The sequence below is a fragment of the Dipodomys spectabilis genome, unplaced genomic scaffold (genome assembly GCF_019054845.1).
Source record: "Dipodomys spectabilis isolate Male_0828 unplaced genomic scaffold, ASM1905484v1 ptg000050l, whole genome shotgun sequence".
NCBI lineage: Eukaryota > Metazoa > Chordata > Mammalia > Rodentia > Heteromyidae > Dipodomys > Dipodomys spectabilis.
In genome coordinates, this window is record NW_024870727.1 from 5954610 (window position 1) to 5978731 (window position 24122).

The following is a 24122-nucleotide window of genomic DNA, read 5'->3' on the forward strand; positions in this document are numbered from 1 at the left end:
GAACTGCACTTTTATACATGCTAATGTATTTTTGTAACTTTGTAAATCAACTTTTCTTCAACTGTAACCATGATTAAAACTAAACATTAAACTGATCCTAAATTTCCAAATCCTTAAATGACAAAGAGAAACAATATTTTAAAATGATACAGATTTTTCTAACATATAAACTTTTGAAAAGAGGTTTTATTTTAAAAAGCAATAGTGGGAAATAATATTGTTAAGTTAGAGCACCAATTCAATTTTGAAATTTCTACTTTCTTATCATTTTTTAGTTTATTTTTGTATAGAAGTCTTTTTATATTGCTCATGCTGTTCTTGAACTCTTGAGTTCAAGTCATACTTCTGCTTCATTTTCCCAAGTGCTAAGACTGAAAGTATGCACCAGGCAGCCCAGCCTCTACCTTCTGTCTCTTTTAAGAAGATATATGATGGAGTTGTGCTGTAGTTTATTGTAGTTTATTTATGTGTGTGTGTGTTTGTGTGTGTATATGTGTATGTATAAGTAAGCATGGAAGCATACTTTTTTTAAATTTCTAGCTACTCCCAAGGCAAAAGCAGAAGGATAGCAAATTTGAGGCTGATCTTAGCAAAGTTATCAAGATCCTGTCTCAAGAATAAAAATACAAGCAAAAAGGCTGAATGTAGGGCACAGGTAGTAGAACAATTATATAATTTTTGTGGGCTCAATTCTCAGTATTGTAAAACAAATAGCTATTTTAAAATGGTATTTGCTAATCTTAATGCCTCAGAAAATATTTTTTGACTTTGTTATTTTCCTCTTCAAGTCTTCTATTTCCCTTAGACCTAATTCATTATTTATGCCTGACCATTATTGCATTGTGTATAATGTCACGAATACTTTCTAGGAAAAAGTGGGAGGGCAAAATAGGTAAATGGGCTCCTCATTTAATTAAATGGTTCCTTGATTATAAAAAGGCTATAAATTATGGTTTACTATTACTAAAGAAATACTTAGAACCTATTCTAATTCAATATAGATTTAATGTGGGTACTTGATCTGTGATCCTTCTAAACATTCTTTTTTTTTTTTTGGGGTCCGGTCATGGGGCCTGAACTCTGGACCTGGGCACTGTCCCTCAGCTCTTCAACTCAAGGCTAGCGTTCTACAACTTGAGCTACAGCGCCACTTCCGGCTTTTTTTCTTTTTGCTTATGTGGTGCTGAGGAATCAAACCCAGGGCCTCATGCACACAAGGCAAGCGCTCTACCACTGAGCCACCTTCCCAGCCCCTTTTCTAAACATTCTTTCAGAAAGTAAGCCCATTATAAATTGCTGAGTATAAACTGTCTGCTTTACTAAATATTTCAGATTGGCCTTAAGACAAAAAGGTCAATCACATGTGTTGAAAAAAAATATGATGATATGAGAAACATAAAAATCTGTAGCATATTTGAGGTGAAAAACTCTATTTACTTAAGCAATCTTTTGTTTTTGCATTTCTCTCTCTTTTTTTTTTTTTTTTTTTGGTCGGTCGTGGGGCTTGAACTCTGGGCTTGGGCGCTGTCCCTGTGCTCTTCAGCTCAAGGCCAGCGCTCTACCGCTTGAGCCACAGCACTACTTCCGGTTTTTTTGTTTCTAGTGGTTTAGTGGAGATAAGAGTCTCATGGACTTTCCTGCCCCGGCTGGCTTTGAACCGTGAACCTCAGATCTCAGTCTCCTCAGTAGCTTGGATTACAGGCTTGAGCCACCAGAGCCCGGCTGCATTTCTCTTAAGGCTTCTTTTATTTTCTGTTTTTGCCAGTCCTGGAACTGGAACTCAAGGCCTGAACACTATCCCTGAGTTTCTTTTGCTCAAGGCTAGCACTCTACCACTTGAGCCAGAGTGGCACTTCTGGCTTTTTCTGTTTATGTGGTACTGCAGAATCGAACCCAGGGCTTATGCATGCTAGACAAGCACTTTACAACAAGCCGAACTCCTAGTCCTTTGATGCTTATTTTCCTATGTAGCAAAAAGTAAAATCTAAAGGATTTTATTATAATTAAATAACAAGAATCACTACATCTTTGGGTCAGAAAAGAAAATGTTCCTCATCATGGTGACATTACAACAAATCCTTTCAAATAACTTTCTTCAGTTTGCCTGTGGTACATATTTGCCAAGAGATGCTTTCTCCACAAATGATGCCTTTGATTTTCAAAGCTCAACGTGAAGAACCCAAAATAACAGAAGACAAATTATTCTCTTAGATATGCCTTGTCTAGGGACATGTGTTAGAAAGATTTCCAAATGTTGACCTTACCAATGGATAAATCAGTTGAGAGACATTACAATTTCCATGTTTGGGAAATTAAATCTATAGTTCCAACTGTATTAATTATTACAATAAATAGATAAGTATGATAGTAATCTGCAATTCAATTCCCTGGGTTCAGACCCCAGTACTGCCAAAACAAAACAATATAAATGAAAAGTTCCTGTTTTATTTTCCTTTTTATTATGAAAACAAAACAAATGCCCCAGGAGAAGGGTCCAGGATGACCAGAAACATCAGAGTACTTTCTACTATTTTTATTTTTTGGTGTTGAGGCTGTCCCTGCAAAAATCAAGCTAAAGCTACTAACATTTGACTCATTTTCAGTAACTGATATTTACAGGAATCTACTAGAAACAGCACTAAAAAAGTTTAAGAAGATGTAACATACAGAAAAGTAACATTTTAAATACAGAAATGAAAATCTTCCTGGTGGTGTTAGGCCACTATTAGCAAACAGCAACATGCATGTTCTCTTTCCCAAATGACTGCAAAGACAATGAAGGCTGCAGAAGAGGCAACTAGTAACAGATAACAGCAAGCACACCTCACAGTCTGCATGCAGGCTGAGTTGACCAGACTGACAAGGGGGTCTCTAGACCACGTGATGCTGAAGACACCCATGGATCTCTAGGTAACTGCAGATGTCCACACTAGTTCCTGCACCTGACACCCCCTTTCTTCCCCCAAAGAAGCCTGTGGAAAGCTGCCCTGTGTCCTGCATGTATAATCTGAACATGCCCCAGCAGCTCCAAAAGTCTTTCTTATCAGTCATTGACTGATTGTGAGAAGAGCTGTCACTTACAATTCAAGATGGATGGCAAAGTTAGCTGGATGCCAGTGGTTCATGCCTGTAGCCCTCACTACTCAAGAGGCTGAGATGTGAGGATTGCAGTTGAAACCCAGCTCAGCAGGGAATTCAATGAGACTCGTATCTCTAACAAGCCAACAAAAAGCCAGAAGTTCTACAGCATTAGGCTTGAGCACAACAGCTGAAAGACTGCACAGGTCTTGAGTTCAAGACCCAGGACTTGCACAAAGAAAAACATAAAATAATTAATTAGTAAAACAAAGGTAAAAAACTAAAGAGACTACCAAAATTGTTCTTTATTTTTCTTGTTAAAAAATAACCACTTTCAGATGGGAGGCCAGGGATGGTAGGGAAAAAACAAAGGAGGAGGCAACAATGCTTGATAAGAAATGTACTAATTACCTTGCTCATGTAATTGTAACCCCTCTGTACCGTATTTTCACAATAAAAAAGTTATTAATACTTAATAAAAAACCACTTTCAGCTGAACTTAAAAACAAATAGGCTGTACAGTGTATTGCATCCTGAAAATCAGTTTTCTTTCTTCAACTTTGTGTATACTTTAATTGAAAATGTGGCACTTTAGCACTATTTTCAGGTTTAGCTCATGTTTACAAACACTGATGTGCAGAATGATTCAAATACTAAATGCACAGAAATACATAAACTGCTATTCCATTTAAAATGCCTTATTGCTTTCATGAGCTATGGTTTGGGGAGCAGCAGTGGGGACCCTCCAGCATCTTTTCTCTTTTTCAGTTGATTTTCTTAAGTGTTTTGTCAGAAAGCTGACACAAACAGAAGGCAAAGTTTCGGAAAGAACAGCAGACTTCAAAAGACATGGAAAGGTCCGACAAATATGAAGTAGATCCCAGAGCCTGGAAGAACCACTCAGAATGGTGGAAAATAAGAGAAAAAGTAAATTTTTACTCAGTTATATGTTAAAGGTAATTTGCTCAGTTTGCACATGAGATAGGGGGACATGAGCTTGGATCTGGAATGATGGGGGTCAGTTGGAAGCCCAGAGGTAACTTCCATAAGTAGGTAGTGGCCCTGAGACCAGAAAGGAAGAAACTAACACATCCATTTTTACTTGATGTGGGTCAGGTAACACTAAAATGACAAAGGCAAAGCAGTAGAAAAACGTTTAAGAGAAACTAGTCCAAGAAAAGACTTCAGGAATGGGAAAAGAAAGAATAAACAAGGTCCACAGACGGACGGAATTGAATTGAAAGTAGGTGGAAAAGTGAAGATTATTCTCTTCATTTAAAAGAAATGAAGTTTTATGAGTGATTTATTGCGTGACACAGATTTTCTCAGACACACAAGGCAGAGGAGAAGGAGAATATTCTAGAAATTAACCAGAATAGCCCAGAAATTATTTCCACCTCCTGTAGATATAATGTCTAAGTAAAGGGTACTGACTTGCCAAGATAGATTCCTTCAATGTTTATTTTATTCTTCAAACTAATTTTGCTCATTTAAATAAGAGAGAGAATGTTCATAGTGGCTAGTGGGTGGTCTGTTTGTTTGGGGTTTTGCCTTGTACTACAGCTGCTTATCTAAACAATTCATTTTGTTTCTAATTATCTTATGTCTTTTAAAGTTCATTTTTGAAAAATTTTTTAAAGATTTCTTTGAAGCTTTAACTTGGCAAATGCAGAGGGGGAAAACTGCATAAAACTCAGCGTAAGTGGTAAAAAAGGAAGATTTTTATGAAATTTTTTCTTGATATTTCCCCTCCATAAATATTGGTGGTAAAATTGTTCTTAGCACTGCTTCATTTAGAAATACAACTTATTAAAACGTGTATGTGCATGAATATTTTGCATTATGTCATTTTTCTCACTATGCATTACAAGGAAGGATTGAGTTCATCTGTTTTCTTTTCAACATTGTGACACCAACACATCGAAGTGTAACAAATTCTTGCCAAATGAATGAATGAATAAATGAGTAAGTGAGGTAAGATGATGAAAAAAAAAACATAACCATCTACTTCCAAGTTTCTCTAACAATATATCCAAAGACTATTTGTGATCCTTACAAATATAATAATAATAGAACCAGGTACTAGTCATCCTAGCTGGTGAGGAGAATGAAATCCCAGGAGACTGAAATCTCAGGATTGAGTTTCAATGCCAGCCCGGACAGACAAATGTGAGACTCTTATCTTCAATTAACCAGTAAAAAGCTGGAATTGGTGGAGGTATAGCTTTAATAGTAGATTGTCAGCCTAAGTGGAAAAAAAATAGAGCCAAGAAAGAGTATAAGACCTTCAGTTTAAGTCAAGGTATTGGCCAAAAAAGAAAAAAATCATTTTGAGCACAACTCAGAAACTAAATGTGGCCAAATAAAAGCAATAACAATGAAACATTATTAGAAGTCATAATAAGACAGATAATTGTATTTTGATCTCTTTCATCTTCAGTCTCTGGAATAATAAAGGACCATATTGACCCACTCTCCTGCAAACCAGGAATTTTAAAGAACTTTCATGATAAATTCCATTATCAAAAAATGTGGTGAAATTGTCCAAATATCTGTTTTACTGTATAAAAGCCAAGGAAGGGTACTTAGCTGAATCATACATACAAGAATAAACAAATAATACTACTATTGTTGGATAAGCAGGAAATACCAATGATAAATAAGATGAAGTGAATTTTAAAAGGAAGATGACCTGTGACGTTGATTTTTTTTAACCTATTGTGTGACAAGCATGGTCTCTCTGAGAAGATGATATTTAACTCCAAACTACAAAAATTAAGGAGCTGGATCTCAAAGATCTGGGACAAAATAAAAATCCCTGAAATGGGAATGAATTTGTTATTTTTGAAGGTGGAAAAATGGCTAGAGTGGAAAATTATGTTAGATGAACTAACAGGTACAAGCCAGGGCTTACTCATTACAGTTCTACCTGACAAGGCAGGAGGTAAATATTGATATGCCACCATTGGAAGATTTGACTATATTAAGTAGAAAAGTGAACTGGTATCATTTATGTTTTAAAATGATAATCTGATTTTTTTAACATGAAAGAGTAGTAGGTAAGTTAATGGTGAGAAAAAGGACAAAGGGTGAGCCAACGCAGCAGTGATACTCACTAGGCAATACGTTGGAAATGAACTTTATAACTTGAGGGGAGAGGAATTGGGGGTAGGGAAAGCAGAAGGAAAAAAAGCAAGAAATATACTCATTACCTTGCTATCTACAACCCCTCTGTACACCTTGACAATTAAATTTTTAAAAAGTGATATGGAAGGTAAGAATTTCAGGTAGGGAACACAAGAGAAGAAAGATGATTTGGTTCAAGGGGCATTATTTGGTTAGGAGGGAAATGGAAATGAGACAGATCTGGGATTATGTTGGACCAACTCAGTAAGCAAATCTGATGAGCTCCATGTTGAGCATAAAGAATGATATAAACTGAGAACAATCTGTATTTTTTCTAGACTTTCCACATAGATGGTAAGGATAATGTCATTAGCACAGTGGCATGGCACAGAACAGCCTGGCTAGGTGACAATCCAGCTTTCACCACATAATACTGTTTGGCCTGGATGAGTATGAATAACTTCATCATCTTCTCCATTCATTTGTTTCTAGATTGCTGAAATGTGGGAAATAAAAACTCCACTTCCTAGGTTTATTGTGGGAAGTTAGCAATGTTGTCTTGGCAAAGTGCTTAAATCATCTTTTGGAATATAGTAAATCCCTATTATTAGTAGTATTAGTAACACTACATCTTCCATTGCAATTATTACTGGAACTTAGATGTAAAACAAAATGAAATAAAAGAGCCTGAAAAATTCACCACATTTCAGCTTTGTAAAGTTTGAGAAATTTATCAGACATCCACAAGCAGAGATTGGTAACAGAAGTGCACAGCAATCTCATCTTCTAAGGAACTCCTAGTCTTAGAGGATGCAGATTTTGCATTTATAGGAGTGAATCTCTCTAGAAATCACTTTTATAGATACAATAATGAGACCTGTGCCAAAAGACCCCTGAGAAATCTTTTAGGAGCAAGAAGAAAGAACTACCAGGTTTGCTTAATATCACTTTAGTATTTGGAGGGCAGGACAGGAGAGGAGAGCCAGGGAAGAAGGGAAAGAAGCCGACAACGGGTTGATGCTAAGAAGCCGCCAGATCAGGAAAGGTACTCTGGGTTTGGCTGCAGAGAGATCAAGAAAGTTAAGGGCAGAGAATAAACCAATAGAAGTGGCCTGGGGATTCTTGACAAAAAGTTTCCTTGGTGGGATCTAGAAGTGGAAAGCTGAATATCAATTCCTGGGAAAGCTTTTCTGAGTCAAGCACAGAGAAACCCCATTTTTCATTGTCCTGGCCATTTCTGTAGAACAGGCACAAATAACTATAAAGAAAGTCGAATTTCAACTATATTATTATCTATGTAAAATATATTGCTTGTGTACTTTTTCATTTATTTTAATCCTTCACTCATAGGTAATAAAAGAGACCATATCAATCACGTTTATGCAACATCTTCAATAATTAGCAAGTTGCTTATGCGTACCATTGCTGAATTGATAGCCAATGAATGAATGTACTTAAAACACATTTTGTATGCTCTTACCCAGTAGTCATATCAACTGGCATGCTTACTTTCAGATTATTTCTATGCTTTGGCATAACTGAATAGTTGGCTTTGAAAGAATTTGGGAATTATAATAGTTGCTTGAAATAATTTTGGAATTATAGGCAGAATAAAAATAATGAACAGTTTATTTCTCATAGGATCATTATCTATCTAAAGTTTTTTTTTTCCTAAAACCAAACAATGTCTCTTCTCAGTGAGCTCATTTTAGCACTCAAACAAAAATTGATTACCATCTAACTCTTATTAAGACCCAGTTTGGACAATTAATATTGGAGAGAAGAAATCTATAGACCACGTTAAATGTGCATTGTTCTAAATTGCCTTTTAGATTTATTGTACTATATGTAAAATTTCCACATTTCTTAGCTCAATTTCAATTGAATACTTCTCTACTGAAATGACATTCTAGAAGTTCTGATCATTTATTATTATACGATTGGATTTTACAGAAGATAACTGTAAACAATCACATACTAAAGATATTTTTGCATCTCCCTAGAATGTCTATTACAAAACACCTATATTGCTCTATGTCCCAAATAAAATTAAGACCCTAAAGTGTAGTGAAAGGAAATTTCATTTATATATTTTTCTTCTTAATAGTATATTTCCTTTATGGTATTATAGTGATAATAATTATAATAATGAAGCTGGGCGCCAGTGATTCACACCTGTAATCCTAACTACTCAGGAGGCTGAGATCTGAGGATCTCGGTTCAAAGCCAGCCCTGGAAGGAAATTCCGTGAAACTCTTATCTCCAATAAACCACCTGAAAACCGGAAGTGGTGCTGTAGATCGAGTGGTAAAGCTCTAGCCTTGAGCTGAAGAACTGAGAGACATCATTCAGGCCCAGAGTTCAAGCCCCATGACCAACAAAAACAAAAACCAAAAATAATAATTATAATAATGAATATTACTAAATTCAATGCATTATCCTTTCTCCTGTGTTCCTTGAATATGAGAATGCACATTGTTCTCTTTGATTTTTATAACCTATTATACGTGTGCATTTGTCACAAATTATTTCCACTTTTTCATAGTAGAAGGAATATAAATAAAGAGAAAGAGAAAAGGAAAACTGCCCTTCTCACTTCCTTTCAGTTTATCATAGAGACTAACCATTATTCATGGTCTTGATGCAGTATTACCAATTCAATGAAGATGTTCTGGACTTCAAGGACAGATTGACTCTTTTATGTCTTTGGATCACATTGCAACCCATAGTAACGTGTGATCATCATATGAAATTTGATGTTCTTAAACACAAATGTACATTTGTGATTTTCTTATTTTCTTTTTTTGGTCTTTGTTTATAGCACTTGAAGTTAGGTATTTGAGACAGATAGGAGCAAAAATAATATAAAAAACACAATAGAAATGATGAAACAATGGACTGCTTGAGAAATTATACCTGCTTCCTTTTAAAATTAAAAATTCTTATGTTGACATTAGCAAATCTCCTTGGTGCTACACTGATATAAATTAAATAGAAATGATGGTGCTACACTCTCATCAATTCTATACTCTGCTTACTGTTGTTCCATATTTTTAATGTATCCCATGACTATCTAAATGAATTAATAGGCATATATTATAAAGATAAATAAAGGATCAACTATTAATCTCCATTGATTATTTTCCTCTGAATTAAATCAAAGTTCTTTAAAAATAAGGACAGTGTTGTTTTTAGCACTCCTCTGAGGAGGTACAATTGCTGACTCAACTTCACCTATATGATGACTGAGCACACAGAAGAAATAGTTGTTAGAAGACTCAAAGAATTAAGATTGCTAGACAGTCTACAAAGAAGAATCAACAAATCCTACTAACTAACTGTAATGAAAAATAAATTTAGTTCACTCAAGAGTTAAAGGCAAATGAGCCCTACTTGACATTATGAAGTAAATTAAATGTAATTCTTTAAACACAAGAAAATGAGACAGGGTTTCAAAGTAGTCTTTCATGAGTGTGTAATGTAGAATTCATATTCTTAGGTATAATATCTAATTAGCTCTTTTTCCCAAACTTACCAAATTATAAGATAGACAATACTTCTAAAACACTTCAAAAATTTGTAAAAATAAATCACGTGAGCTTAAATTCGGCATTGCCTAATTGCCACCAAAATAACCATATTAAGACAAAAAATATCAATAAACTATACCTGATAAGATTGTTTTTTGTTTGTCAAAATAAGAGTCCATTGTGGTAATTTATATTATCATTTGAGTAGTTTCTATTTTCAGGAATATTTAGTGCCCAGTACCCCATCCAAACTGAATGATTGATATTATTCTCCCTCTAGATATTGCTCATAAGAATGCACAATTTCTGGTTACAATCATAACATTTAATAACAGTTATTTTTCTCTTTAAAAATATAGTGAAGATTGTGAATGGGAAGGGTGATGGGAGAGAATGATTGAAAGTTTTTGTCTAGTTAAAGTAGGCTGTCTATATATGGACATGTCAAATTGAAACCCTGTTGCACTACTAATTGATGCTAACAAAAAGGTGTAAAGATGAAAAATTTGAAAAAAATAATACATAATCAAAGCATTTCTCCTTAAGTTGCCAAGATGACCCTTTTAATCATCCATACACTAGAACATTAATAGTCACCCAACTAGCAATTATTAGCCGTACATTTTAAAGGATACAGAGAGGATGTATTAAATAAATAAAGATGTGCATGCTGAGGGATGCAAATGTGGAGTATGTGTCAAAATGTAACTAGCAAGAAGTGTGAGAAAGCTTAAATGGTCAGTTTAGGAGCCGAGGTAGGGTCACCAGGAGTTTTAAGGTAAAGCTGAAGAAGTGAGGTCAGAGGTAGAACCTTACAGCTGCTGGCCTGTTTGTCAACTTTACCAGTGGCTCTCCTTATCATTGCCATAGTATTTACAAAGGGATAAATCAGATACCACACAGTCATAGAACTGATTCATGTTACCACTCAGGAGAAAGCCAAAGAGAATTTTAAAAATGGATTCTCTTTAAGTACTTGCACAAAGGGGTTTCAATTCAACACATCAATTTATGAGTACACTGCATCTTGATCAATGCATCTTGATCGATGGTCACAGCTCCCATCATGCTCCCTGATCTACTCCAACACTGCCTACCCCTTCATGATGCCTTTTTGGCAAATGCACACTGAGTATTATAGCTACATTTGTCTATTCTTCTTCCCTCCATTCATTTGCCCTGTTCCCCTTAAAACCCACTTCTCACAGCCATGCATGTTTCAGCATCCTGATATTCATTTGGTTAAATTGTTCATACATTGTCCAACAAGGGAATTCACCTCTGTATACACCATACTTTAGCCAATTTGATTGTGTATATCTTCATATAGCCATACAGGTCCCCTATATTTGTTTATATTAGATCTACCTTCTACATATGAGAAAAAACGTGAAGTTTGTGTCTCTCAGTCATTTCCCTAAAAATGACATTATTTTTCCTCATAACTGAATAAATTTCTATTGCATATATTATATATGTAATATAATTACATATCTACTAATGAAAAATATATGAAATAAAATTACTTACAGTTGCATATTTCACATGTGATTTAATTACATATTGTACATATAAGATAAATAGCATATAATCATTACAAATGCATTATATATGATGTAATATATATATGCCATATTTTTTATTCATTTTCAATCTAGAGTATTTAGGCTGTTTCCATGACTGGGTTGTGAGAAATACTGTAGCAATGAATATGGATGCATAAACATCTTTATTATATGCTTCCAGCAATCTTGGATAAATGTCCAAGAATGGTGTTGCTGGACTATGTGATAGTATTATGAGAGTTCCATTTCTAGTGTTTTTGAGGAATCTCTATAGCACCACAAAAACGTTGTGATAAGAATCTGAACTGTTTGCATGAGATCATCAGAGCAACGCTATTAGAAGAGGTATTATATTTTCCATTATACTGCTCCTACTTGGAAATTTGTAACTTTTTAAAGTGTGAAATGCTTTAGACTAGACTATTTAAAGAATGTTTAGAGATATGAATTTTATAACTGAATTTTTATTACATTTGTACTTATCACCAAAAATCAAAAGATGAAACTTATACACTTTCCTCACTTGAGTGGCAATATCAAACTGATTGGTTCACCACTCAGGTTAGAACAATTGTAGTATAATTCTGCAACTTGCATATTGGAATCTGGAATTATTTTCTTTCACAACAATACACCTGAATTGAATAGATTTCAGGATTTCCTCAGATGTGGGAACAAGCCTTTTCTCTAAGAATTTATCCATGTAAGACCTTGACATCAATACTTTTGGATCACACACTCAAGAGAGCTTGACTTACCTTGTTACTGTTAAATAAGTTGTTTACAACCATCACAAAATTCTGCAGCTCTCATTGTGATGGTTCTGTGTGACTCACTGCTGGTATTGATTAATGTGTGCCACTTATGGTAAGGTTGCTGAAACAAAGTTTCTGGTAATTTCTTTTTTATGAACTAATCCATTTAAATTCATTTCATAAGGCCCAATATTATATATATATATATATATATATATATATATATATATATATATATATATATATATCTGGAAGAAAGTGATCAGAATCCATTCATTCTAGAATTAATGTGCTAAAATATGCATAAAATGATTTACATGCAGTTTTGCGGTTTGTCAGATTGAGAGAACAATAAAGGACTACCTTGGCTGTTTCTGAGAGGTAGTTAACAGGAATACAGGAGCAACTAAAGACAAAACTAGGAGTGCAAGAGAGTCAGAACAAACATTAACAACCAAGAAATCCATCAACACCAACAGTTCAAAATTGTACAGTCCAAGCACTTGACTGTGCTCTTCTTGTATTTAGCTTGTTAATTTGTTGTCCCACATCCCGAACCACAGTTTGGAATTTAGGCATGAATGGATCAATGCCAACAGCCCACCAGTTCTAAATAAGTTAGAGACAAACATAAAGAAAGGAAAAAAGCAAATGGCTACTGTAACAATAAAGTCTATTTTATGGAATTGTGTTATATGCAAGCATACATAATAAATGAAAAAGGCAATATGAGGACTTTTAAAAAAAAACACATGTCCATGACTAGCTGGATGTTCAAATCTTTAAAACTTTTTAACACTATTTTACTTAATTTAACACTTTCAGTTTGAAAACTCAGCACAACTCAGGAGTTGTAACTTGAGAAATTCAGGAAAATAAGAGAGTAATAACCAAAATTTTAAAAATTATAAACAATTTTATCATTGAAATGAAAAGCATTGTAGATATTTAAAGCACTCATATTCCAGAAGATTACAAATAATAAGACTTCAGAATAAGTATGAGCATATCTATGTATCTTCTAATGTTCACAGTTTCTCTTGGTAACAACACACTTATTTCTGCACATTAAAATTATAAAATCATCTGAAACAATACATAATTTGACCCTGAAATAGAACTAATGTCTACTTCTACAGGACTACAAACATGTTTATGCTTGTATTGAAATGACTAACGCAATCCAAATTTCAAAATAGCAATCTACGAAAAGATTAAGACTTCACAATCATATTCTTAAAGATTCTCCTTCCTGAATACATATAAACTTAATTACAAAAAGTAATCATAGGGCTGAGAAGGTGGCTCAGTTGTAGAGCACTTACCTTGCATGCATGAGGCCCTGAGTTTGATTCCTCAGCACCATATAAGCAGAAAAACAAAACAAAAACTGCAAGTGGCACTGTGGCTCAAGTGGTAGAGCGCTAGCCTTGAGCTGAAGAGCTGAGGGACAGCGCCCAGGCCCAGAGTTCAGGCCCCATGACCAGACCACCCCCCAAAAAAACTAATCACATTACATATGTGATTAAAATAAATATAGAATTATAACTGCATGAGAGTTGGAGACCTGGCAAAATATATAATATTATAAATGATTATGAAAGAATATATCATCATAGTTCTCTTTCAAAATATTTTAAAATAAAAGAGTTTAAGAGTGATATAGTTCTTTGTCTAAACAAAATGATAAATTATACCTCTGTGTAGGATGGAATGAAATCTTTGAGCACAATTAAGATTAAAGAATAAAATCTTTCATGGATGAATTGTGATCTTTTATTAAATTGCATTAACTGAAATACAACAGATGAAACTTTTTAATGAAACAATGATTTTACACTCAAATTGTGCCAACATTATAAGAAATTTAGTTGGTAAAATAGCAAACTTTATCACTGAGCTTTGTCCATTGCTAATGCCTCCCTCAAACTACATGAAAAGATATTCTGCCAATAATATTTTCCCATACTTTATTTTTCAAAACCAAGAATCTCTACTTTGACTTTATGATTTTTTTAGGAACAGTAAAAATTAATGGACTTTCCATCACCTTATGAATTTAATATTTGATTTTCAAATTTAAAGAATACATCAAATACAGAGAAAATATTCCTATAGGGCAATAGTAAGTGATCATTCCCCAAAATCAGTCCATATACCATATATTCCCAAAGAGAAAATAAACTTGCTTCTAAATCCATAGCAAACTTCAGGCAACTTTATAACATTGTAGAAAGAAAGAATGAAAGAGAAAGAAAGAGAAAGAGAAGAAAAGAAGGAAGGAAAGAAAGAAAGAGAGAAAGAAAAAAGAGAAAGAAAGAAAGGAAGGAAGGAAGGAAGGAAAGAAGGAAGGAAGGAAGGAGAAAGAAAGAAGAAAGAAAGAGAAAGAAAGAAAAAAGGAATGAAGGAAAGAAGGAAGGGAAGAAAGGAAGGGAAGGAAAGAAGAAAGGAAGCAAGCAAGGAAGGAAAGAAGGAAGGTAGAAAGGAAGGAAAGAAGGAAGGAAGGAAGGAAGGAAGGAAGGAAGGAAGGAAGGAAGGAAGGAAGGAAGGAAGGAAGGAGGAGAAAAGTAGAGGAAGATCAAAGTTTGTCCAGAGACTTTTTAGTAAAGGCTTTTCATTGGATCTGTTAAGCAAAGCCAAGAAGTACTTTGGCAACAATGAGAATGATTTCATTACCTGTCAGTTTCACACTTGAAAATCTTCCCTGCTGGTCTGTGCATGATGTATGAGCATTTATAGAACTCGTTGGAACTATCAAACAGTTCAATTCCCAAAAGTCAAGAGTTAAAGGAAAGCAAAACCAAAGTCAAAAGAGATCAAGTATTTAATGGACTAATGATAAAACAAAAAGATATTCCTTACCAAGTACCCCAAGTCGGTAGTTGACTGTGATGACAATCACATTGCCATAGCTTGCCAAGACACTCCCATCGTATAAATTTCCAGTACCTTCCATATATGAGCCTCCATGAATATACACCATCACTGGCTTTGGACCCCCACTGTCCCGAATATCTGAAAAACAAATGGTTGGCAATTGTTCTTATCCTCAAAAAAGAAAAAAAAAAAAGGAAACAGAAACTACAGTTTTCCACTTTAGGGACAAGAGGGAATGATTTTGATATAGGTTTTTAAATTGCTGTTTTTCTTCAAGTGTTTCTTAAGCAACTCATATTAAGTGCTACTGAAGAAAAGAGCAATAGGCTTCCATTGTTTGCCACATGAGATTTTGTTTATAAGTTATAAACTCAATTGCAAAATGTGGTCAAAAAGAAAAGTACAAATTTTAGTGCATTTTGATTAATTCCTGAAGTGGTAGTTATACCAAAAAAAAATAAATAACTGTTACTTTCAAACTACTTTTTATCAGTGTTGCAGATCTCACTAGGAATTTATGAGCCAGAAACTAAGGAAAATGATATAATTGTTCTTGTGAGCAAAATAATTGGTTGTTATACCTCTTATTTACTTGTACAACTTTGTATCAAAGGCAACATGATTGATGTGCTCCTGATTATGAACATAATTATAGTATTGTATGATTTATTGAAAAAGTCTAATTTTACAGTTTAAGTATCATTGAATGAAGGTTGACTGAGTAAAGTCATGTGTATGAATACCAGTTATTGTTGCATTTATGGGAATGTTATTTCAATGTGGTTCTTTACAAATCCAGGCCAATTCATTCTTCCTACATACCTTAATATTTGGGAGAACAACAAAATATATTTTTTCTTTACTTCTCCCTGTAGCTAATGTACTTTTCTTGCCTTTACTCTCATTCTGTGTTCTTAATCAGGCAGGCAGAAGACATAGAAAGCTAAGTTCTAGTATAAAATAAAAATAGTCTGATGTAAAGATTTTTTTTTAATTCTATATATCAGTCTAATGCATTTAATTTTCTAAGATCTACTGACTCAAACTACAGTGTTTTCAAGGTTGTGGAATTAAAGTAAAAAGAAAACAGAACAATATTAGTCAGTGCTAAATGTGTACTGACATCTATAGAAAAAAATTCTAACCTCTATATTGGTTCAATCATATAAATTTAAATGTTTTATATATATATGTATATATATATATATATGTGTGTGTGTGTGTGTGAATGTATAGCTATGAATCTAAGAGTAAAACATTACTATTATGTGGAAGCCTATGTTCTCTTTAATTCAAAATTAAAATTACATTAAGTATATTTTTCTGACACCTATATTGAAATTATCATATAAAAGTTTAGTTTATTTTTTACTTTAGTTTTTAATTAAGTTTTATCTTTAAGTAGTTGTAATTTATGTAAGTTTATGAGTATAATAGATGTTGATTAGTGTCACCCTTTCTATCATTCTCTCTCCTAAAAGTATAGTTTTTATTACTTTGCCTTAGGATTTTTTTGCCTTTTATCAAATTAAAATCTCCTTTAACTTTAATAGTGAAGCAAGGCTTTCAAAATGTACTAATATACAAATTTGCTTGAAAGACCTGTCAATTATTTAGTCTATTTTACATTTCCAGAAAACAAGGACTAATTTAAATGTATCAATTTTTGCTGTAATAAGACAATGACTTCTTAAAAACAAAATTCTTCTAAGGATCAGAATTGCAGCTTAACATGTTTGTCTAGATTTTCAAATTGAGGAATTGGTTCCTGGCAGATATTAAAGACTTTTTAAAGACTCATTTAAATTGACTTAATACTAGTGTATAAACTTACAGGCACGCCTCCCACCCCCATGGGTGTACTCCAGAAGAATGCCTTGTTTCTAAATACTTAGAGGAGGATGCTTTGACAAAGAAAGTCATCAGCTAGACACAGCTACATTTAAGAGGGAAACCTACATTTATTTTCTCCTGGAATGTCTTTGAAGGGAAAATGGTATTCTCTCCTGTGTAAAGATTTGGAGCTTGTGAAGATGTCAAACCTACATGAAGCATTCCTTTTGAAATTGTTAAAACTGTGCACCTTAAATGCCTGTTTGTTGCATACAGCTTTAGCTTCATATTTTTCCTAGTCTGGTTGGTGCTGGAGAAGCAATAATAAATTATTAAACTGAAATCATTAACTGGCTGTTCACAGCAGACATTGTACTCTGCTAATTGTATGCTTGGAGGTAGCACAGAGGGAGGCTGCTTCAGAATTCTTCTTTAATTAAAATTACATAGAATTACAAAGCGCCAACTGTGAGCAGTAATGAAATCTTGATAGAACCATTCGGCTCACCTGGAAAATAATGTAGAGCCACATTGAGGAGACATGCCACATTTTATACCTAATACCAGAAAAAAGTGGACAATGTCAGAAAATCCTGGATATATGGCAAATGAAGCTAAGAATTTTTTTTAGCAAAATCTTTTATATTTCCATTTGAAATCAGACTTGAAAGAATTGCATCTTGATGGTTGATTCTAATTTTAAATTTGTCTTTTCCATCTTTTCAAAGGTTTCTGCCTTGTCTCAAATGAGTGCATTTAATAGTTCTTTTCCAGAAAGTTCTGTGCTAGAGAAAAAATAGTTGGCTTGAAGAGACTGAGCTTGATGCTGTATGGAGCATTAATTAAATGCTGTAAGGAGTATTAATTACTAAAATAGGTTAAATTAGTGGATATTAGTATCCTCAGCACTGCTAAGAAATATTAAGAAACTTCACAATCTTTGGAAACCTTTGAATGTAAAATAATTGGAATAAGGAAAGGACTTTATCAGACTGGTTTGTCTTAGACTCTGTGTGTGTGTGTGTGTGTGTGTGTGTGTGTGTGTGTGTGTGTGTGTGTGTGTGTGCGTGTGTGCGTGTGTGCGTGTGTGCGTGTGTGTGCCCATACTAGGGCTTGAACTCAGGACCTGTGCTCTGTGTCTTAGATTTTATGTTTAAGGCTGGTGCTCTACCACAGGTTCACTTCCTGCTATTTGGTGGTTAATTGGGGATAAGTGTTTCATGGATTTTCCTGACCAGTTTGGTTTTGAATCATGATTTTCAGATTTCAGCCTCCTGAGTAATTAGGACTATAGGTGAGAGACTGTAATCATATCACATAATAATACTGTATTACATATTATATTTAATATGAAATATAAAATTTCATATTGTAATATTTACTTTCTTTGAAAGATTTTTATGAGTAAAATGGATACAGCAGTGAACTGGCATTGATACTATCTGCTCAGACCATAATTTTAATAATCGCATTTTAGAGGATATTTGTCTTCAGTTGAATACATTAAATGTACTTTAGTAATTTATATTGAATTTTTAAAACAGTTATTTTAAAGGCAGACTCTTCTTTAACCAACTCTATATAATGTTGCAAATTATATATAAATTTAATCTAAGAATTTTCATTTTGCCCTAACAGCACCTACTGACTTTACTAAAATTATCAGAAGTCTCTCAGAGACCTTAAAAAACAGCTTATTTCCAGTAAAACCAAAGTAGTTCATCATGAATGGCTTGCTTTCTATTATTTCTAATGTTTCCAGCCGTGGAAAACACCCATAATTCATAGTAGTGAAATGCTCAAGGGGAAAATTTTCTATTGCTGATTAGTTTTCTTATAAATTTTCAGGAATGTATTTTAATTAAGTTTTCCTGTTAATAAAAGAACCAACTTGTTCTGAGTAGAAACGTGGATTTTAACCTTTAGGAGCAATGTCATCCTGCTAATAAACCTAAAAATTATACCATCATAGCAAGAGTCAATAGGTCTAATGTACTTATTATTATTTTGTGCCTGACAAATAAGATTTGGGAGACAATTCCCTTTAATAGTTCTGGTGAATAATTATTAGTCACATAACTCCTTAAATATGTTTATGGGTTTCTTCCTTCTTAAAGACTCATAAAGTGGGTAATTGGCTATATTTTTTAGTTTTAACAGTTTTAAACTTGTGAGGCATTGCCTCAATTAAATCTTTCTCTGATTCATAAAAGGATATTTTTGTGACACCCACTCGAATTTTTATGGGCCTCAGTTATCATTCAGAACCACAAAAATTGATGTAGAATTGTTGCCTTAATTTGTGCCTGTTGAAACTGGATATAATATAGAGACAGGGTTTTAGTTAAAAGACACACAAAATCTACAGAGCATCTCTTTAGTGTTCTATGTAGAGTGTAAAATTATATTTAGATAATAAAGTTAAAATTAGGTTATTCTTAGCAAAGTAAATAATAAATTAAGTCTCCTAAAATCCCTACACTAAATTGGTAGAATCTGGAGTATTCCTTTAGCCTATTTATTTTTTATTTATTTTTTTTGTGTGTGTGCTGGTCCTGGGGCTTGAACTCAGGGCCTGGGCACTTTATGTACTGAACTTATTTTGTTCAAGACTAGTGATCTATCACTTCAGCCATAGCTCCACTTCTAGGCATTTTGGTAGTTAACTGGAGATAAGAGTACCACGTCCTTTCCTGGCTGGACTGGCTTCAAACTGCAATCCTCAGATCTCATTCTCCTGAGTAGTTAGTATTACAGGCATAAGCCATAAACTCCCAGCTTAGAATATCTTTTTAAAACAATGGAAACAACCTATAAGATAGACTCCTCACATACTTATTTAAAAAACCAAGAGAAAAATGATACCACTGTGTTTAATCTAGAGATAGTAAAAAGATGATGGCAGAGACCCACAGAATTTGAAATGGGTAGTGGTTTCTGCTGAGAGGTGTGTTCTCTAAGGCTTAAGGAAATAACATAAAGGGCTTACTGAATGTCTGAGAAACAGAGTTCTGGTAGCAGGGAAAGTTGTACACATTTCAGGAAATAAAGGAGAATTTCAGGTAACTAGTCAAATAACTTATTTCAGAGTGAAGGAACAAAAAAGAGTAATATATCAAATAATTTACAATTGGCTTTATATTCAGGGCAGGAATTCAACACCTGGAACAAATTAAGTGTGAAAAATTAATCTAGTTTTTATTCACCCCTACCTCTACAAAATGATTCTTAAAAATAATTGAGTAGGGGATATTCAGGCCTTTCTACAATTTCCTTCTCATGGGGTATTTTTTTGAATTCATCTTTCTTTTCTTCACAACAATTATCCAAAAAAGAAGAGAGAGCCGACTGGACTAGAAATGAATGGTTAAACATTCTACACTTTAGAGCATTAAAAAATATTTATTTGATAACTCTTGTGACTGAGTGGTTTAGTACTTAACCTGAATAGTCCCTGTCAATTTTAATAGGAGGTTAGAATATTTTTAATGGCTAATTAAAAATGTTAAATGTGCTTCAAAGCAGATCTATTTAGTAGATTCATGTTTACAGGGCTTAACTTGTTGTGGCAGCTTGGGGACATCTATTCTAAATATGTAAATACGATGTTTGTTACTTTATACCAAATGAAAAAAATGAATCATATTAAAACAGCAAGCAATATATTTTGAAAAGAGGGAGATGACATATTTCAAACTTGTGATATTAGTATATTTTAGAGTTTACAAAGATACACACTGAGCTCCTTCATAATTTAATTATTATTTAGGTGAGAAATACAGAAGAAATAAGATTTTCAGAGGGTACAACAAGTTCTAAAGCCTGAGAGAGGAAACAGGCTCTTTTAGGTCACTGGGAATTATAACTGCCTTAAGAAGTCAATCAATCTCTTTTGAATTCACAAAATGTCCAATGGTATTTAAAAATTCACAACTTTCATGTTGTGATTATATTTATTTTAATCTAAAAGTCTTTAAAATGGTATCTCTTGGGCAGTTACAACGATTCAAATATTAGTACTTGTTTTACATTTAATCTTTAATGTACTACCTGAGTATATGACAAATGAAAATTGTAATCAGATATAAATTTCCTTTAAAATATTAATATTAAATATAATTTTCTACTGCAGGAAGATTTACTGTATCACAATAGAAAAGTAAAATTCAAACAATGCAGATTGTTTAGGAAAGAGTCATTCACTTATAACTAATGGAACTAGCAATACTGTTGACCTGGTTGTAGATTATTTTATTTAAAAACCACTTTAACACAATATTAATAGCTTTATGTGATTTAATTTCTAGGTTTGAGGAATCACTAGTAAATCTAGGGTAACATTAAAATAAAGAAAAATGCTGGGTGCTGGTAGCTCATGTCTGTAATCCTAACCTCTCAGGAGGCTGAGATCTGAAGAATGCAATTCAAAGATAGCTGGAGCAGAAAAGTCCATGAGACTCTTATGTCCAATAAACTACTCAGAAAAAGCCAGAGTGGCTCAGTGACTCAGGTGATAGAGTGCTAGTCTTGCACAAAAGAAGCTTATGAATAGAGCCCAGTCCTGGAGTTCAAGCCAGGACTGGCCAAAAAAAAAAAAAAAAGGAAATTCACATTTGATATGGAACCAAAATGAGATAAAAGTATCACTGATCCCTGCCTAGATCCTTAATTAAATTCTAAGTAAGAACCCAAAGGGTAAGAAATGTCACTAATCTACTGATATTGGGGTTTAGAAAATAAATCAGAACTGTATGTCATAAGAAAAAGGAAATCATTTTTATATTAATGAAGTAGGAAATATTTTGTTGCTTATGAACGACTGCACTTTGAAAATCATAATATATTATTTTCCAATCTAGTAAATATTACCAGTTATAAACTAAAAGATTGCAATTTAATCATGTTTTCTGAGAGCATTTATAACCTTTACCTAAAATAGCTCTTTACAACTCCTAGCACTTAATTGTCTGCACAATATTTATTCCACAACCTGAGTAGGTGTTAAACATTTTGATATCTGCATAATTTCTTTTGATTTATATAACATTTAAGCAAAGAAAAAGGAAATAGTACTTTTAAATGGAAAACATATTGCTCAAGAAACACTTGGTGTCAGCTTTCAGTTTGACTTTTATTTTTATTGGGCATGGGCTTCTTTTTAAAACAAATGTTGGATGTAAAAATGAACACACTTTGATAGGGCTGAAATATTTACACAGATTAGAAAACATGCAAATGGGCACAGAAAGACTATAAGGGAAAGATTGTTAGTTCAAAGAATGTGGACAAATTTGTCAAAATGTGGGATGCAACATATCAAAAGTCAGTTCAAGAAAAGAAAAAAATGCCCCTCTCATTTAAAAAACATTTTAATGGTTGGCATCAAAATGTAAAACTTAACATTCAATTTTTTATAAAAAAATTTAAAATGTATATTTATGTGCAACAACAAGCAAGAAGACAAAACACATCAAAAACGGGAATTTAAAACAACTCTTCAAAAAAACAAAAAAAAGACAAGAAGAAAAAAATAGGAAGGTGTGGCAAAAGTGATTGAAGCCCTGGTCATGCAAATAGTTGGTGGAAAAAAAATACCTTCATCTTCAGCACCGTCATTATCACCTAAATCATCTGTGTGTTTCTTTGTAAGGGGACCTAGGATCGAGAATGGAGAAATGGAGGGAAAAAAAAAGACAATTCAAGAATAAACAAGACTGAGGGGGAAAAAATAATTCTAAGTACTAAAATTCTCAAGAGTATTTCCAAAAAGATTAGGGAAGTGATGACATCATAGTTGATCATTTTTTTAAGAAAAAAATACACTTTTTCCCAAAATATCTCACACAATCAATTTGTGAACATATTCAGTGCAAAAAAAATACATTAGGGTTTGAAGTTTTAGTCATAAGGGAAAGAAATTACTTTGTAAAAGAACACCCACTTTATACAAAAAGTAAACAGTTTTAATAGCTGAAAGAAATTAATTTATTCAGTGTCTTCTCTAATTTTAATTGGCAATAACAATAAAGAAAGTAGGTCATATTCATTCTTCAAACTTGGGACAAGATAATAACATTAGGGAAAATAGAGATATGAACATTTTGAGATTATTCCTATTTCTGTTTATTTTCTTCTGTTTTTGTAAGAGCATTAACACTTGGATTTTACACATTTTTAATTCATATATTTAAAAAAACTGTGACTTTTTAAAATTACTTGTCATTACACAAATATTCCCCCATGTGTTTTCATTTAAATATTATCAGTGGATTTAAGACAGTTGCCACCTGCACAAATGCTTCAACAGATAATCGCATCACTTGGCAGGGAAAAGGTACCATCACTAGAAATCAGTGTTTAGTTATTAATGTAGTTACAGAGTCAGGGCTTATATTCTATAGTTCTTTTTTGAAATATAATGGAAATAAGCCCTCTTGTAATTTCATGCCCAGTTTAGTTATTTATAATAGGATCATGTTTTAGATGAATAATTGTATTAAAATACTGTGAATGTTTAATAAATGTTATATTATTTTTAACAATATTAATTTGCTAAGATAAAGGAGAAAACCAAAGGGGAAGTCAAAGGGTATATGAAAGTAATTTTAAGTGTCACATAATAGACATACTCAGCACATACAAAAAAGCAAGTAAAGCCCCCACATTCTCTTTTCATTTTCACAACCATTTAATTTATATGACATTTCATAATTCTCATGCAAAAAGCAATCACAAACACAGGACACTCAAGTTAAAAGACAGCCAATGACAGAGCAGTAAGCAAGAAGATTTTGTCATGCATTAAAACAAGAGTCATAGAAAAAAGGAGGAAAGTCATGTGTTGATTTCAGTAATCTAAAATAAAGAAGCAAGTATTAACTCTTAACATACTTGGTAGGAAAGGATGTTAGACATTTTGAGAAAGACTACTATGTCTTTTCAGTGATTACTTTATGTTTGTAATTCAAAACTAAACCTATGATTATAACAACCATCAAAGAATGAAAACACTATCCCAGAAACAGAAGGAAAATAAAAAGAGGTAAAACATAGTTCTAGTTCATCAACTCAGAGATATAGCTTTGAAAAACATCAATAACTGGCAGAGATTAAAGGACTGGAAAAGGGAAACTTCATCATTGTAATTGAAGTGACCAATGGAGTACTTCAACTGTAAAGTCATGGTTTCAAGGTCACTTATAATAAACACAGGAGAATAATACACAACTAATTAAATAATAAGGTTTAAAATCACACTGGTATGTAATCATTGAGAAAACCTAGATAAAATTACTACCCAGTTGGTAGTTCACAAATACCTACTTCTTTTCCCTATGATTGTGTTTTAGCACAAAAAA

The 24122-nt window shown here is 33.2% G+C and overlaps 1 protein-coding gene across 7 annotated transcripts in view; it reads right to left on the reverse strand.

Moving 5' to 3' along the window:
* Positions 1–24122, reverse strand: part of Nlgn1 (neuroligin 1) — a 709904-nt gene that overhangs the window by 455767 nt on the left and 230015 nt on the right. For 4 of the 7 annotated variants that reach the window (XM_042678889.1, XM_042678886.1, XM_042678885.1 and 1 more), the window contains one exon: positions 14917–15069. In XM_042678889.1, the coding sequence (XP_042534823.1) occupies positions 14917–15069 (153 nt within the window). Of the gene's footprint in view, positions 1–14916; positions 15070–22359; positions 22420–24122 lie in introns of all 7 variants that reach the window. The other 3 variants (XM_042678887.1, XM_042678884.1, XM_042678882.1) reach the window with 1 other exon arrangement.